The sequence below is a fragment of the Cervus canadensis genome, chromosome 3 (assembly GCF_019320065.1).
Source record: "Cervus canadensis isolate Bull #8, Minnesota chromosome 3, ASM1932006v1, whole genome shotgun sequence".
Lineage (NCBI taxonomy): Eukaryota > Metazoa > Chordata > Mammalia > Artiodactyla > Cervidae > Cervus > Cervus canadensis.
The window spans coordinates 41,573,345-41,591,018 of NC_057388.1; the positions used below are offsets into that span (position 1 = coordinate 41,573,345).

At 37.7% G+C, this 17,674-nt stretch overlaps 2 protein-coding genes across 2 annotated transcripts in view; one reads left to right on the top strand and one right to left on the bottom strand.

Annotated features, from left to right (window-relative positions):
- LRRC17 (leucine rich repeat containing 17) overlaps positions 1-9,557 on the top strand; it is a 35,453-nt gene extending 25,896 nt beyond the window's left edge. Inside the window, exons 3-4 of the mRNA XM_043462968.1 lie at positions 1,660-1,815; positions 8,071-9,557. Coding sequence (XP_043318903.1) covers positions 1,660-1,815; positions 8,071-8,468 — 554 coding nt within the window. The 3' untranslated portion in view covers positions 8,469-9,557. The remainder of the gene's footprint in view (positions 1-1,659; positions 1,816-8,070) is intronic.
- FBXL13 (F-box and leucine rich repeat protein 13) overlaps positions 1-17,674 on the bottom strand; it is a 203,791-nt gene that overhangs the window by 115,350 nt on the left and 70,767 nt on the right. The window lies entirely within an intron of this gene.

Below are 17,674 nucleotides of genomic sequence, written 5' to 3' on the forward strand. Positions count from 1 at the left end.
TATATATTGTTTCCACCCCTGTTGCTACCCAACCCTCACTTTACCCTACATACACCAGGTTTGAGGATTCTAGGCAGATGGGCAGCATAAATGAGGCTGGAAGGTACCATGACTAGCCAGCAGAGCATAGCAGTTAGAAGCAAAGGTTTGGGGGCTAGCATGTCTGTGTTTAAATCCTAGGTGTGTGACTATGAACAAGTTGTGCCTCTACTTTATCTGTAAAATGAGGATAAATGTACATACTAGCTTATATGATTCTTGCACATAATACTTGTTAGAACACCTAGAAAAGTTCTTATGCAGAGATTCTAAGATACCAAGATCCCATCAAGATGAAAAAGCTAATTTAACAGTAATAAGGATACCAGAGAAGGAACCATTCCATTGACCATGGATTCTAAGCTGTTAAAAGAAGGGAGGAAATCAGACTGGATCTTTATGAAGGTAAACATACTATTAGTTAAGAAATCATATATACCAGAGGGTTTTAAAAAAATATTTGGAAGAAATTATCAGCAACTCAGTTATTCAGCAAAAAGGGAATCATGGACAGATGTATACTACCTTTCATAAACTTTACCTAGTTCAAAGAATTTCTACATATTCAAGAAGTCTTTGTGTCATGCTACTTCTCAGGTATGAACTAATCTGCGTATTTTATTTGTTGCTTCTAGTTTCTTTTGTTCAAACAGGTTTGTTTCTCTTCACAGCTTCCACTTGCTCTACTTAGAATTGAGCAAAACCTCTTCAGAATATTTTGCTAAAGATTAAAATAAAGGGCACGTATTATGCTAAAATATAAACACACTTTATAGTTTTATAAAAGCATACTTTAAAGACAAATATAAATATGAAAGATAGGTGAACCTTAATTGCCTATTAACCTATGAAAGCTGGACTCTTCTTGCAGAGGCTTCTCTTGTAGCAGTAGCAGTGGTAGCATTATTATTATTGTTGTTGTTCCTGAGGAGTCCAGTTACTGCAATAACTGGAAGAGTTAGGGATGAGTGAGTACAACTGAGTCACAAGGATTCAGGGAGTAAATGGTGATCAGGAAGCAGGAGGAGCAAATGAGGACTATACTTTCTCGAATTTTAGCATCCAAGGAAAGGAGAAATAAGATGACAGCTTGAGGGTCATCAAGGTCAAGGGCTTTTGCTTCTTTTTTAGGATGGTGAAATCTGAGCTTATCTGTTGAGAGGGATGAAATGAAGATACCGCAGAGAGGCAGTAATTAGTAGTCAAAGCTCTTAGAGGAATAGGAAGGGAATCAGAGGGGATGTGCGCATGAAGTGGTTTGATTTGTAGGTTTTATTTTGTTTCAGCTTTCTGTTTTTAAAAAGCTTTCCAGGTGATTCTAACAAACGGTTAGCCTTGAGCCCAACTAGCCCACACTGCCTGTTGTCCTCTTCTTGATTTCTTGCCATCTCTAGGAAGTTTCTCAGAACATTTCAGCAATGAGCGATATCTGACCCTCTAAGTGAGATGCACTTAGGTTGCTGGGCTTTGGTGGAATTCAGTTATATTCTCAGGCTTGTTCATTGGCTTTAGATGGGTTATCCCTTTTCCTTTCAAGAGCTGACTCTTTATCACATGAGTGATAGAGTCAGTGGGGTCAAGAGGAAAGCTTGGTAACCTGAACATGATTTTGTTTTCTAGAGTTGAAGAAAGTCCCAAACAACATTCCTCCAGATATTGTTAAACTTGACTTGTCACACAATAAAATCAACCAACTTCGACCCAAGGAGTTTGAAGATGTTCACGAGTTAAAGAAATTAAACCTCAGCAGCAATGGCATTCAATTCATAGATCCTGGTAAGTTCCACAAATAGCCCTTTTAACAGGCCACAGGTATTCTCTGGCAACGTTTATAGTAAATACAATTTAGTTTTTGAAAAACTAAAAAGAACTTGGAATTTAAATTAATATGATGCTTAAATTAGAACTTGCTTGGCAAGAAATATTTGCCAAATTTTTGCTTTATGAAGTATGTAATAGTGTATATTACTAAGCAACAGTTATTAATTGGTCAATTATTCAATTGGCCCAAAGAAGTGTTTTGTAGGCTATATTTTAAAAATAAGAGTATGTGGCTAATAATATGCTACACATGTTGTGATTTTTTTAAAAGGAAATTCAGATTTGGCATTCTCTTTGCTATTCATTAAGTCCCAACTTGTTTAAAGTAAGACTTTAACAGTAAATTTGAAACATTCTACTAAGCAGAATAAATTAAGTTCATAAAATTAAGCATGCTCATAAATTAAGATAAAAATGTGCTCAACTTAGAGCCATATAGATTTTAACCTAATCCTGGATCAAAATCAATTCTTTTTCATCCTTCAAATCTCTTCTCCATTTGCTAAGCAAAGCCTCTGATAAGAATGAACATGGTAAGTTAACACACTGAATTTAGAAAGAACTGAGAATGATTACAGTGTTGATCAGGTTTGTAATGTACATAATATTTGTGTCTTCCTAATTGAGAAGCCCACTGTTTAAAAATGTGTATTAATGCATGTATGCTATCCTAAATCACTTCAGTCATGTCCAGCTCTTTGTGACCCTATGGACCGTAGCCTGCCAGGCTTCTCTGTCCATGGACTTCTCCAGGCAAGAATACTGGAGGGGATTGCCATGCCCTTCTCCAGGGGATCTTCCTGACCCAGGGATAGAACCCAGGTCTCTTATGTCTCCTGCATTGGCAGGTGGGTTCTTTACCACTAGTGCCACCTTGGAATACTATTTTGTTGTTATCTTTCTTTTTTAAAAAATTAATTTATTTTTTTAATTGAAGGATAATTGCTTTACAGAATTTTATTGTTTTCTGTCAAACCTCAACATGAATCAGCCATAGGTGTACACATGTCCCCTCCCTCTCATACCTCCCTTCCATCTCCCTCCCCATCCCACCCTCTAGGTTGATACAGAGCCCCTGTTTGAGTTCCCTGAGCCAGACAGCAAATTCCCATTGGCTCTCCATTTAACATGTGGTAGTGTAAGTTTCCATGTACTCTCTCCTTACATCTCACTCTCTCCTCCCCTCCCACCCCATCTGTGTCCTTAAGTCTGTTCTCTATGTCTATTCCTCTTTTGCTGCCCTGCAAATAAGTTAATTCGTACCATCTTTCTAGATTCCACATATATGTGTTAGTGTATGGTATTTATCTGTCTCTTTCTGACATATTTCACTCTGTATAATAGGCTCTAGGTTCATCCACCTCATTAGGCACACAAACGTGTGCCTTTTGTGACTAAGTAATATTCCATTGTATATATGTACCATAGATTCTTTATCCATTCATCTGTCGATGAGCATCTAGGTTGCTTCCATATCCTAGCTATTGTAAATAGTGCTGCAGTGAACTTTGAGGTAAATGTGTCTTTTTCAGTTTTGGCTTCCTCAGGGTATATGCCTAGTAGTGGGATTGCTGGGTCATATGGTGGCTTTATTCCTAGTTTTTTAAGACTCTCCAAACTGTCTTCCGTAGTGGCTGTTATCAATTTACATTCCCAACAGTGCAAGAGGGTTCCCTTTTCTCCATACTCTCTCCAGCGTTTGTTGTTTGTAGACTTTTTGATGATGACCATTCTGACTGGTGTGAGGTGATATCTTATTGTAGTTTTGATATGCATTTCTCTGATAATGAGCGATGTTGAGCAATTTTCATGTGTCTGTTAGCCATTTGTTTGTCTTTGGTGAGATGTCAGTTTAGGTCTTTTAAAATTGAAGTATAGTTGATTTACAATATTGTATTAGTTTCATTTGTACAGAAAAGTGATTCAATAATACATATATATTTTTTCAGGTTCTTTTCCATTATAAGTTATTACAAGATGTTGAATATAGTGACCTGTGCTACACAGGAAATCCTTGTTGTTTATTTTATATATAGTAGTGTATAGTTTCACTGACTTACTAACTCATTATTGTAATCTCTAAGCCCATCCACATGGCTGCAAATGGCAATATTTCATTCTGTCTGAGTAATACTCCATTGTGTGTATATGTGTGTATATAAATAAACATTCATCTGTTGATAGACACTCAGGTTGCTTCCATGTCTTGGGTATTGCAAATAGTGCCTGCAATGTTATCCTTTCCCCCCTTTGTTCAACTCAATTTCAGGAAAGTATGATCTTTTCTACATTAACAAATATGTACTGAGTATCTGGAAAATGTCAACCACTTTCCTTGGTAAATCTTCTGGAACAAAAAAGCATCTCAGAACTTTTAAGTGGTCATTTCAGGCTGATCATTTAAGTCAAAATGATCTTTAAAACTTTTAAAATAAATACCTTCTATATTTCAGGGTTTTTGAGTTGAAACACTGCCAAAGCAAACTTACTTTAATGATGTATGCTGGTAGGTATATAAATGCAGTGAAATATATAAATCTTTTAAAAGGCAGTGTGAATAACAGTCTCATAAAATGCCAGATATTATTGCAGAAAAAGGAAAGAAGGCACCCCCCATTTTAGAATCTGAAAAGTAGCTTTCCAAAGTGCCCAAATACGTATGGTTTAAGTAACAACTTTAGCATTTTCAAAACAAAATATAGGAATGTTTACAGATGCTTTCAATCTGAAGGGCTAACTTCTGTTAAGAAAAGTAAACAGTGAGATGATTGACTCATAAATGTTAGCAATTTTTTTTTAATGCAGTCTTTTCAGAACTATCATTGCAAGGGCTGACCTTTTGCTCCTTCGCAGCAGCCTGCTCCTCACTCCCTCCTCCTCCCCACACCCAAGTCATAGCTTTGCACCAAAATATAATTCTTCGGGGGGCTTCCCTGGTAGTTCAGCTGGTAAAGAATCCTCCTGCAATGCAGGAGATCCCGGGTTCAATTTCCTGGGTCGAGAAGATCCCCTGGAGAAGCGATAGGCTACCCACTCCAGTATTCATGGGGTTCCCAGGTGGCTCAGAAGGTAAAGAATCCATCTGCAATGTGGGAGACCTGGGTTCAATTCCTGGGTTGGGAAGATCCCCTGGAGGAGGGCATGGCAACCTACTCCAGTATTCTTGCCTGGAGAATCCCCATGAACAGAGGAGCCTGGCGGGCTACAGTCCATGGGGTTGCAAAGAGTTGGACGCAACTGAGCAGTTAAGCACACATGGATTTTGTCTGAGAACAAATGATAAGAAAACAGTTAATGGTATTGGTTTGAGAGTGTATTTTTGAAATTCAACATAAGGGCACTGTATACCCTAACCAAAAGTATTTTAAAACAGCAATGAGAAAATGTTTAAAATAGAAACAAAATATTTAAAATCAGGATTTGCCTGTTATAGCATACCTGGTCTATTCATATTAACTGAAAAAGGGATAATTTATGTTTAGATTTCTTTACTCTCAGAGAAGGAAAAATAGCTTTTTGTTGTATTATTTTGTGTTATGTGTTCAATATTTGTTTTAATTATCTACCCTCTGGTGAGATTAAATACATATGAATTCAAAGCTGATACCTACCATAGCTTGCCAAAATACAACCAGATGTTTTCAAAATATTGATACATTTTTTTTTTGTTTTGTTTTGGACAATACAATAGTATAATTCCTTCCCCATAAGCTTGGAAATGGCTGTTTTCTAGGCATTTTCAGAGTTTATTCATGTCCCAAAGAGCTGTCAGATTTCTGAACACATTTCTCATTTTTTGTGCACTTATGTCTTACATTGAAATATTTTCCTAATTCATGTCTTTCTGTGGCATTTTTCCAGTGAGTATTAAAAAAAGGCACATGAGCACAAATTATATTTTTTAGAGAGCTAACTTAAAACTGATTTTTCAAATAAAAAATTGTACTCCAGTTAATCTAATCAAGGGGAGAGCTTTGAGTAAAAACATGTTTCAGAATTTTGCATTTAGACATGTATACTGTTAGGGAAATATAATTAAAACCAGAGCCCTCACTCAGTACAGAAATCCTCTCCACAAAGTAGTAGAGAAAGAAAAGTCTTTCATTATTGAATAAGCATTAAATCAGAATGTGATGTACACAACAGGCAATCTGCTAAGAAATTGCAGAGGCAGAAAGAATCTCACCCTTTATGTAGCCAAGCAAAATACAACCTAGCATATATGTGTTTTTAGGATACATGTTTGATCCCCGGGTAGGGAAGATCCAACCCAGAGAAGGGAAAAGGAAAAGGGAAAAGCTACCCACTCCAGTATTCTGGCCTGGAGAATTCCAGGGACTATACAGTTCATGGGGTTGCAAAGAGTTGGACATGACTGAGTGACTTTCACTTTCACTTTCAGTCCTTAAGTAAGACTTGACAGCACCACTTGCCAAACATAATTCATTCTAAAACCTTACGGAGCAATTGGAGTAGCCATCTGTGGTAGCTAATTGGTTTTATCAAGAAGAAAACAAACTTCTGTCTTTATGACAAGAGATAATTTTGCACCTTAAAGGCTCTACCCTCCCACAGTGAGTGGGAGGCAGGAGTGTTTCCTCCCTTGATGTTTCCATTTCAAAGAGATTGTTCCCAGGTTTTTGGTTTTTTTTTTAGACTTTAATGATTTTTATTTTTTTGAAAAAATACAACATTTAAATAGTTCTCACACCTTACAAACTTGCAATTCATTTCATAACCTTACAAATTACCGTCATTAATTTCTAGTCAAGAGATGATAAATTTCCAGTTCAGCAACACATAAAATGGAAACAATGCATGTGCCCACAACACAGCAAAGAGACACAAAACCAGGATCAACAAATACAATGACAGTTAAAAACTTCTCAAAAAGGGCAATAGTATGTGAAACCTACTCCATTTCAAGTATGAAATTAAAAGCCCAAAGAGGACCATGATCAAACACAGTGATGACTGTTAACACCAAGAGACAGGGGTCCAGAAGAATGCAGTGTCTCTCCTGAGGATGTCTGTGTCTGGTCCTGTGAGTGACAGCCCCTGGCCTGCTGGCACCCCACCCCAAGTGCTTCAATCACTCACATGCTGTAAAACTCATTCTTAGAAACTTCTCAAGAGGATCCATTTCCCCTGTATTATTGCCAAATCCACATTCAAAACAGAAAACAGGAAAACTTTGAAATATGTAACAGCAATTACATTCACATCTCAGGGGTGTTATTTCTTAGAACGGGTGGTAATATGTTCTACCTTGCCATCTTCAAAGTCTTTAAAATGCAATCTCCTGTCATTCTGAAGGAGACATTCTAAAATAATCTAAAAAAGAAAGTCTATCCACATAAGTTTTCTGAAATTCTGGGGGAGGGGGGTTCAGGATGGGGAACACATGTAAATCCATGGCTGATTCATGTCAATGTATGGCAAAAACCACTACAATATTGTAAAGTAATTAGCCTCCAACTAATAAAAATAATTGGGAAAAAAAAATATTTGCCTTACCCCTTAGCAACCACAAGTCTGTTTTTCTATGTCTGTGAGTCTAAATTCCTTTTTAAACATTAGGATATAAAAGTTTGACATTTGGATCAGTCAGGATCAACCCTAAGGGGAAAGAGATGGCACCCACAGGTTAGAATATTTTGAGGAAACTTTTAATTTACAAAGGAAATAATTACCAGGGTGGACCGGGGTTTACAGAACCACAGATGTTCCCATCAGCACAAGGAATCCAGCAGCAGTTGAGGTGTTAACGACACCCAAACCTGAAAGATGAAATCACAGATACTAATAGAGAGGAAGAAGGAGAAGCAGAACATGGGGCAGAGAGACTTCCCTGGCAGTCTAGGGATTAAGACTTTGAGCTTTCATAGCAGTGGGTACAGATTCCATCACTGGTTGGGAAATTCTGATCTATCTGCCTCATGTTCCCAGGTTTTTAAGAAGGATGTTCCTCAGAGAGCTGAGAAAGGCCTCTTTAGTCTTCGAAAGGATGTATATACATCCTTTCAAAAAAGAAGAGAAAGTACTTGGAAGTTTTCTAAAGTAAGAACTCTGAGAAAAAGGAGGTTAAGGAAAATCTTTTCCTTTATTTTCAACAGCGAGAATTGTCTCTTACTTTTAAATTTGTCCTTATAATATACAGTGCACTTAACCTAATTACTCATTGGTTTAATAAATATTTCCTGTTTCTAGCTGCTTTTTTAGGACTCACACATTTAGAAGAGTTAGATTTATCAAACAACAGTCTGCAAAACTTTGACTATGGTGTGTTAGAAGACTTGTATTTTTTGAAACTCTTGTGGCTCAGAGAAAACCCTTGGAGATGTGATTACAACATCCACTACCTCTACTACTGGCTAAAGCATCACTACAACGTGCATTATAATGGCCTGGAATGCAAAATGCCTGAAGAATACAAAGGGTGGTTTGTAGGAAAATATGTTCGGAGTTACTATGAAGAATGCCCCAAAGACAAATTACCAGCATACCCTGAAACATTTGACCAAGATATGGAAGATGATGAATGGGAAAAAGTACATAAGGATCACACAGCAAAGAAGCAAAGTGTAAGAATCACTATTGTGGGATAACAGAATTGTTCTTGTTGCAACTAGTTTTGCCTTTGCTATACTGGTGTTGGAAAACTGCATGTTTACATTTTGATTAACTGTATTACTTATTTATGCAGGATTATTCAACTAAAGGAAGGTTCCCTTGATTATTATTGTTGTTGTGACAATATAGTAATCAAAGGAATACTCTTATCCTGCTTGCCTGCCTGTTTGCCGAACAGCTTTTGATGATGATTCCACACTGGTAACCTGCAGAAGTTGGGTCCTAATGATGGCATTAGATTTTCATAATGTCCTGTATAAATCTTTTTACTGCTTTTTGAAAATAAAAAAAAACTTGGTTCATTTTTACATGCTTTTCAAGAGTTGCGTGCACATACCTAAAGATGATCAAAATGAAGAGATACAAATAATTAGTAATAATAAAATCTTATTGTCTCCCCTCTACCCCCTTTTTTTTTCCAGTAAGTCAGCTTATGCACTGAATAAATTTCCATGTTTGATTCCTGTGCACTCCAAAATGAGGTCCTGGTAAACCCAAATTCTCCACTACTTTTCACTGATCCTTGCAAAAAAAAAAAATGTCAAGCTAAACTGGAAGAATTGTCACATGCAATAAGCCAAGAATCTGAGAATTATATTAGAGACTGGTTAGAAGACCGGACTCTGAGAAGCAGTTGTACGTGGTGTGAATCATGAGCCCTGAACAGGTATAGACACTAGTAAGTGTGGAAACAGCACTGATGTTTTAACAGAATTTAGGCTATGGAGCTGCCTGTCAGTGGGAAGGATCTGAGCCCTTCCTGCTAAGCTAATATGTGAAGGAGCATAAAACAGGATGAAATTAGGATTCAGGGTCAGGATTTGAGATGAAAAAGAAACAAAAAAGAAATTGATATCAAAAGCAACTGAGGGAGCAGGTGGTATGGAAGAGAAGCCCTATGGGGTTGCAGGTTAAAATTAGCTCACCTAGAAAAACAGATCCACAGAAAGAGAGGAAGTATTTGGAGACTAACCCCATCAGTTTGTATTTTGATAGTACTATTGTATTAGAAAAATAAAATGAAATATATACATATCATTAAAAATACAACTTTTTTATGCAAATTTCCTTTTTCATATTGAGTTGAATATATTTTCATTTCTTATTCAAGGTATTCGTACAAAGTTTAGCAACTGACCTTTGATACTTGCACAGATTTCCAAAGTATAGAAATGGTAAATAACAAATAGTATTGAACATGTTTTTTTGGCTGTGCCATGAACATGTTTTTTTGGCTTATGGGATCTTAGTTCCCTGACCAGAGATTGAACCCAGGCCATGGCAATGACAGTGCCCAGTCCTAACCGCTGGACCACCTGGGAATTCCATTGAGCATTTCTGAAGCACCTACTAGAGCTCAGACACTGTGCTAAGAGCTTCACATATTCTTTTCTAATTCTTACAAGATTCCCCCGAGGTACATAACATTATCCGCCTTTTCTAGATGAGGAATCTGAGGCATAGAGTATGTACTTTTTCTCCTGAAACACCTGTGAAGGCAGGAGACAATCTTTGGGTCAAGTCAGTTAAATCTGTACTAATATGTATAGGAAACCAAGAGAGTGGGAAACAGAAAGAATTGCTGGAGCTTGTGGTTCAGGAAATGACACTGCCTTGTAAGATTCTAACCTCTATGCCCTTTTTCCTATGGTTTGGGTCAGGGTGGAGACTTGAGACACTGGTTCTCAAAGCAAGTTCTCACATTATTCAATATGAGATATTAAAGGCAGCTGTTAAATTTGAAGTGTTACCAGAGAGATGTAATAAATTTACTTATTGTTGATGAGCACTTAGAGTGGAATATTAAAGAAAACATCCAAGATTTGATGGTGGAGAAAGCCCAGGTGGGACCATAGTAGGAGACAAAGGCACACAATAGAGATGTGAAGGTTCTGGAAAGGAATAAGGATATTAAATCTGATTCAGAGAAAGGACCCAAATTACTCTCTGGTTTAGTTTTTGGAGGCCAGCTGGGAATTTTATTGGTTGATTTTTATGTTCAGGATTATCCCCAGGGATCTATTTGGAAATAAAGCTCTGGAACATATTGTGATAGAAACTGATCTGGATCATCCAAAAGTAAGTTGTTTAGAATCACTACTCTCTTCCATGGCCAAAATTTAAATATGTTTTTAAAAGCTTAAGATTCCTATTTTTCTGTATCAGAGTTCATACTTTTCTCAGGGAAGCATTGCTGATCAATGATGGAATGAACAATTAGACAGTTCCTCTCCTGCCAATTTCTTACTTATCATTTAAGAACTTGTCTTTGCAACTTCCTTCTGTTCAATAGGTGATGAAATTCAGGAGTTTTTTAAAAGCATATTTTATAGTAGTCAAAAATAATACAATCCTGAGATCTCCGTATTTGAACACATATGTTTAAATATCACTTGAATTTTTATTCAAATACCCAAGTGTTTGCTTTTTTCAACTAGTTCTAAGATTCTTTGGTTTTTTTTTTTTGAAGTAAATCACATTTACTACAAGCTAAGGTCTCCTGAGTCCTAAGTCTGAGTCAGTTTTGACCTAAATCTTGACTCTTTGAGGAAGATATTTAATATTAAATAATGTGGATTATTCATTTGTTAAACATTCCCTTCCCTGGAGTTTTCACCGTGGATCAATTAATACCCATTTCTGAGAAATCTGAACAAGGCTCCTGCTCTGGCAAATAGAAGCAATTCAGTAATAAGAAATTACTTGGCTAAATTCTGTGAGATTTGGGGGCTTCTTTCTGCAGGAGGCAGAGTATTTGGTGAGTGGATGGGGAGATGTAATATGTATCAGTCAACAGTGTAACTAATCAGTATAAATGAGAGAATCAGTAATAATAACATGAATATGGTAGGCAAACTAGAAAATTACTTAATAAATTCTATTCCAAAAAAAAATTAAGTATTTTATTCTATGAATTCTAGAAACATAAACATGCAACTTTGGGAGTATTTACAAATCAAGTGTTTGCTAAACTGATCTCATCTTGCCAGTCATTGAGTCAGTGTAGAAAAAGTGCAGTCAAGTGGAACCTCTCATCCCTTATGAATCTGTTTTGCTCAGGTTCAAAAATGTAACTGCTGGACTTAAAAATCACTATGTGTAAAAAAAAAAATCACTATGTGTATCCTTCGCAAATGTATGCTCAAGTGTTTGATCATATACTCTGCATCAGTTCAGTTCAGTGCTACATCACATACTCTGCATCAGTTCAGTTCAGTCGCTCAGTCATATCCGATTCTTTGCAACCCTGTGGACTGTAGCATGCGCGGCCTCCCTACCATCACCAACTCCCGGAGTTTACTCAGACTCATGTTCATTGAGTCGGTGATGCCATACGCCCATCTCATCCTCCGTTGCCCCCTTCTCCTGCCTTCCATCTTTTCCAGCATCAGGGTTTTTTCAAATGAGTCAGCTCTTCACATCAGGTGGCCAAAGTATTGGAGTTTCAGCTTCAGCATCAGGCCTTCCAGTGAATATTCAGGACTGATTTCCTTGAGGATGGACTGGTTGGATCTCCCTGCTGTTCAAGGGACTCTCAAGAGTCTTCTCCAACACCACAGTTCAAAAGCATCAATTCCTTGGCACTCAGCTTTCTTTATAGTCCAATTCTCACATCCATACATGACTACTGGAAAAACCATAGCTTTGACTAAACGGATCTTTGTTGGCAAAGTAATGTCTCTGCTTTTTAATAAGCTGCCTAGGTTAATCCTAGCTTTTCTTCCAAGGAGCAAGCATCTTTTAATTTCATGGCTGCAGTCACTATCTGCAGTGATTTTGGAAAGTGAAAGTGAAGTCGCTCAATCATGTCTGACACTTTGCTACCCCATGGACTGCAGCCTACCAGGTTCCTCCATCCATGGGATTTTCCAGGCAAGAATACTGGAGTGGGTTGCTATTTCCTTCTCCAGGAGATCTTCCCAACCCAGGGATTGAACCCGGGTCTTCCGCATTGTAGGCAGATGCTTTACTGTCTGAGCCACCAGGGAAATGATTTTGGAGCCCCCCAAAATAAAGTCTCTCACTGTTTCCACTGTTTCCCCATCTATTTGCCATGAAGTGATGGGACTGGATGCCATGATCTTAGTTTTCTGAATGTTGAGTTTTAAGCCAACTTTTTACTTTCCTCTTTCACTTTCATCAAGAGATTCTTTAGTTCTTCTTTGCTTTCTGCCATAAGGGTGGTGTCGTCTGCATATCTGAGGTTATTGATATTTCTCCCAGCAGTCTTGATTCCAGCTTGTGCTTCATCCACTCCAGCATTTCTCGTGATGTACTCTGCTGCTGCTGCTGCTGCTGCGTCGTTTCAGTCGTGTCTGACTCTGTGCGACCCCATAGACGGCAGCCCACCAGGCTCCCCAGTCCCTGGGATTCCCCAGGCAAGAACACTGGAGTGGGTTGCCATTTCCTTCTCCACATGATGTACTCTACATATAAGTTAAATAAGCAGGGTGACAATATGCAGCCTTGACATACTCCTTTGCCAATTTGGAACCAGTCTGTTGTTCCATGTCCATTTCTAATTGTTGCTTCTTGACCTGCATACAGATTTCTCAGGAGGGAGGTCAGGTGGTCTGGTATTCCCATCTCTTTAAGAATTTTCCACAGTTTGTTGTAATCCACACAGTCAAAGGCTTTGGCATAGTCAATAAAGCAGAAGTAGATGTTTTTCTGGAACTCTCTTGCTTTCTTGATGATCCAGCAGATGTTGGAAATTTTATCTCTGGTTTCTCTGCCTTTTTTAAACCAGCTTGAACATTTGAAAGTTCATGGTTCACATACTGTTGAAGCCTGGCTTGGAGAATTTTGGTCATTACTTTGCTAGTGGTGAGATGAGTGCAATTGTGTGATAGTTTGAATATTCTTTGGGATTACCTTCCTTTGGGATTGGAATGAAAACTGACCTTTTCCAGTCTTGTGGCCACTGCTAAGTTTTCCAAATTTGTTGGTGTATTGAGTGCAGCACTTTCACAGCATCATCTTTTAGGATTTGAAGTAGCTCAACTGGAATTCCATCACCTCCACTAGCTTTGTTTGAAGTGATGCTTCCTAAGGTCCACTTGACTTCTCATTCCAGGCTCTAGAGTCTGGCTCTAGGTGAGTGATCACACCATCATGATTATCTGGGTCGTGAAGATCTTTTTTGTATAGTTCTTCTGTGTATTCTTGCCACCTCTTCTTAACATCTGTTTCTGTTAGGTCCATACTATTTCTGTCCCTTATTGTGCCCATCTTTGCATGAAAAGTTCCCTTGGTATCTCTAATTTTCTTGAAGATATCACTAGTCTTTCCCAGGCTATTGTTTTCCTCTATTTCTTTGCACTGATCACTGAGGAAGGCTTTCTTATCTCTCCTTGCTATTCTTTGGAACTCTGCATTCAAATGGGTATGTCTTTCCTTTTCTCCTTTGCGTTTAGTTTCTTTCCTTTCACAGCTGTTTGTAAGGCCTCCTCAGACAACCATTTTGCCTTTTTGCATTTCTTTTTCTCAGGGATGGTTTTTATCACTGCCTCCAGTACAATGTCATAAACCTCCGTCCATAGTTCTTCAGGCACTCTATCAGATCTAATCCCTTGAATCTATTTGTCACTTCCACTGTATAATCTTAAGGGATTTGATTTAGATCGTACCTGAATGGTCTAGTGGTTTTCCCTGCTTTCTTCAATTTAAGACTGAATTTGGCAATAAGGAGTTCATGATCTGAGCCACAGCCAGCTTCCGGTCTTTTTTTGCTGACTCTCCAGAGATTCTCCATCTTTGGCTGAAAAGAATATAATCAATCTGATTTCATTATTGACCATCTGGTGATGTCCATGTGTAGTGTCTTCTCTTGTGTTGTTGGAAGAGGGTGTTTGCTGTTTACAAGTCAAGCATTTTCTGAACTGATCTCATCTTGCCAGTCATCGAGTCGCTGTAGAAAAACTGCAGTCAAGTGGAGCCTCTCATCCCTTATGAATCTGTTTTGCTCAGGTTCAAAAATTCAACTGTTGGACTTAAAAATCACTATGTTTATTCTTGCCAAATGTATGCTCAAGTGTTTCATCGTATACTCTGGCTACCTATCATAATATTTGAACAGGCATTTCTCAGCCTTGCTCTTATCTGTCTTTTAAACATTTTAAAGAATATGTTAATTTTCTTCTAAAGTTTTTTGTAGATAAGGATTACAAGTACAACTCAGCCAAACAGCCTAAAATATCAGCCAATATTTTCCTTCAATCTAACAAAAAGTGAGAAAGTCAAACTTCTTACCAGAAATGTGTATAACTTTAGGCATATCAATAAATCAACTGACCTCAGCTGGGGGGAAAAAAAAACTGGAAAAGCTGAAACATCTCTGAGATTAGTTTTTTAATCTTTGATAGACTCAAGGTTGTTGAAATGAACAGTGATTTTATTAAATAAGCTATGGCAACCAGACAACCCCCTAAGGCCTGCTGCCGGCAGCCCTGGGAACTGGCCCCATCCTTCAGCTGGTGAACACCAGCCCCAAGACCTGCCAGGCCTCACAGCCAACCCAGTGGGCCAATAACCACTGAACAAGGCAGGGTCTTTCCACCAAACTCACCAGGGACCAGCCATGTCTACCAGACTGCCCACTGTCGTTGGCCCTGCCACAACAGAAGGACCCTTGCAGCCCACCCTGAGGACAGCCCTAGAGCATTTAACTCTGGTAACCAGTGGAGAGTGTGCTGCTCAGCCCCATTGGACATAGCCTACATAAGACCACTTTTCCATGATTGGTAAGTTTTTTACATTTCTTAAACACATAGAAATAAAAACAGAGAATTAGGCTTAATGAGATAGCAGAAGAATATGTTCCAAATGAAGTAACAAGACAAAACTTGGAAGAAGGACTAAGAGAAATAGAAATAAACCATCTATGCAATAAAGAATTCAAGGTAATGATCATAGAAGTGCTCAATTAATTGGGAGAAGAATGAATGAATACAGTGAGAAGTTTAACAAAGAGGGGAAAAAAAACTGAGGAATATCATAACTGAAATAAAAATATACTAGGAGAAATCAACAGTAGATGAAATAATACAGAGGAACAGAACTGGAAGAGTTCACCCAACCTGAAGAGAAAAAAACAATTTCTTTAAGGATACTTTAAGAGACTCCTGGAAAAACATCAAGTGTACTAACATTGGGCTTCCCAGGTGGTACTAATGGTAAAGAACCCACTTGCCAATGCAGGTAGATGTAATAGATATGGGTTCAGTCCCTGGGTTGGGGAGATCCCCTGGAAGAGGGCACAGCAACCCACTCCAGTATTCTCCAGTATTCTGGAGAATCCATGGACAGAGGAGCCAATCAGGCTGTAGTCCACAGCGTTGCACAGAGTCCGTCATGACTGAAACAACTTAGCACACCTGCATGTACTAACATTTGCATTATAAGAAGGAGAGAGAAAAGGGCAAAAAACTGACATGATAGATGAAAACTTCCCTAACCTGGGAAAGGAAACAGACATTCAGGTCCAGAAAGCACCAAGAGTCCCAAACAAGATGAACTCAGAGGTCCATAACAAGACATACTGTAATTAAAATGGCAAAAATTTAGAAAGAGAATCTTAAAAGCAGCTAGGGAAAAACAACAAGGGAACTAACATAAGACCATCAGCAGACTTTCCAGCAGAAACTCTGCATGCCAGAAGGGAGTGGCATGATGTTTTTAAAATGATAAAGGGAAAAGGAATATTCCACAAGGCTACCACTCTGATTCAAAGAAAAGACCAAGGGTTTTTAAAGAGGAGCAAAAGCTGAGAGTAACTGGGTTTACAAGAAATGTTAAAGGGACCTCACTAAGTCGAAAAGAAAAGGTCACAACTAGAAATATGAAAATTACAAAAGGAAAAAATTTCATTGGTAAAGGCAGGTATCCAGTAAAGGTAGTATATCAACCACTTACAAAACTAGTAGGAAGATTAAAAGACAAAAGTAGTAAAATCATCTATATCGACAATAAGCAGTTAAGAGATACACAAAAAGGTATGAACTGTGATGTCAAAAACAGTAAACTTGAAGGAGAGTAAAAGTGCATTCAAACTTAAGAGAATAGCAACTTAATCAAATATGTATAAAGATTGCTCTACATACACTTCATGCTAACCACAAAACAAAAGTGTAAAACAGGTACACACACACAAAAAAAGAGGACATAAATCCAAGCAAACACTGAAGATAGTTACCAAGTCACAAAGAAAAGAGAACAAAAGAAGAAAAAGTAATAAACTGGTTTAAGATGGCAGACTAAGTACCTGTTTCAATTTTCCTTTCCTACCCAAATTACCGGAAACAAATTTTTCTAATCTATCATGTCCTTGGAAAACAACAGGGATCGTCTTGGTGGATCAGAAATTAATAGCTCCTAAAAATCCAAATGCAAACATTACCAGACTGAATGAGGAACATTCAGAAGATGGCTGCTGTAGAAGATGGAACAGCATTGTCTTTGTGAAGGGTGTGTCCCAGAAGTTAGAATATGTAGGAATAGTAACACCATTCTCACTAAAAATACAAGAAAATGATTCAAGAATAAGACAAGAGAGCTGCATGTCCTTGCTACCAGAGAAAGAAGTAGAAGATATAAGAATAGGAATGAATGGAAATATTTCCAGATGATATGATAGTCTACCTAGAATACCCAAAAGAATCAACTGACAAACTATTAAAACGAGGAAGTCAGTTTAATATATGATCAGATAAAATGACATTATATATAAAGCCATCACTTTCTGCAGCACCAGCAATAACCAGTCAGAATAACTCCATTTTGTATTTTTCTTTTGCAATTAAAAAAATACAGATAACTGTTGAAAGCCCTTGTGAACCTCTTCCCCATTTCATTCAACTCTCTCCATCTCAGAAGTAACCGCTATCTTGCATTTGGAGTTTTTCATTTGCATGCATGCTTTTTATATTTTGCTGTCTGTGTGTGTGTCTGTATATGTGTACACAAGTGCCCTTAAATATATAGTATTGAAATTATTTCAAAAAATGAAGTATATAGTATTATTTTACACATTGAAAACTTGTATACAAATGGTATTAGATTATATATATATCTTTGTGCAACTTGCTTTCACCCATTAATATCTTTATCATTCATATTGATATTTTGAAATCTATTTTTTCTCTCATTTCCAGAAATATATATATGGAAACTTAAAAATGTA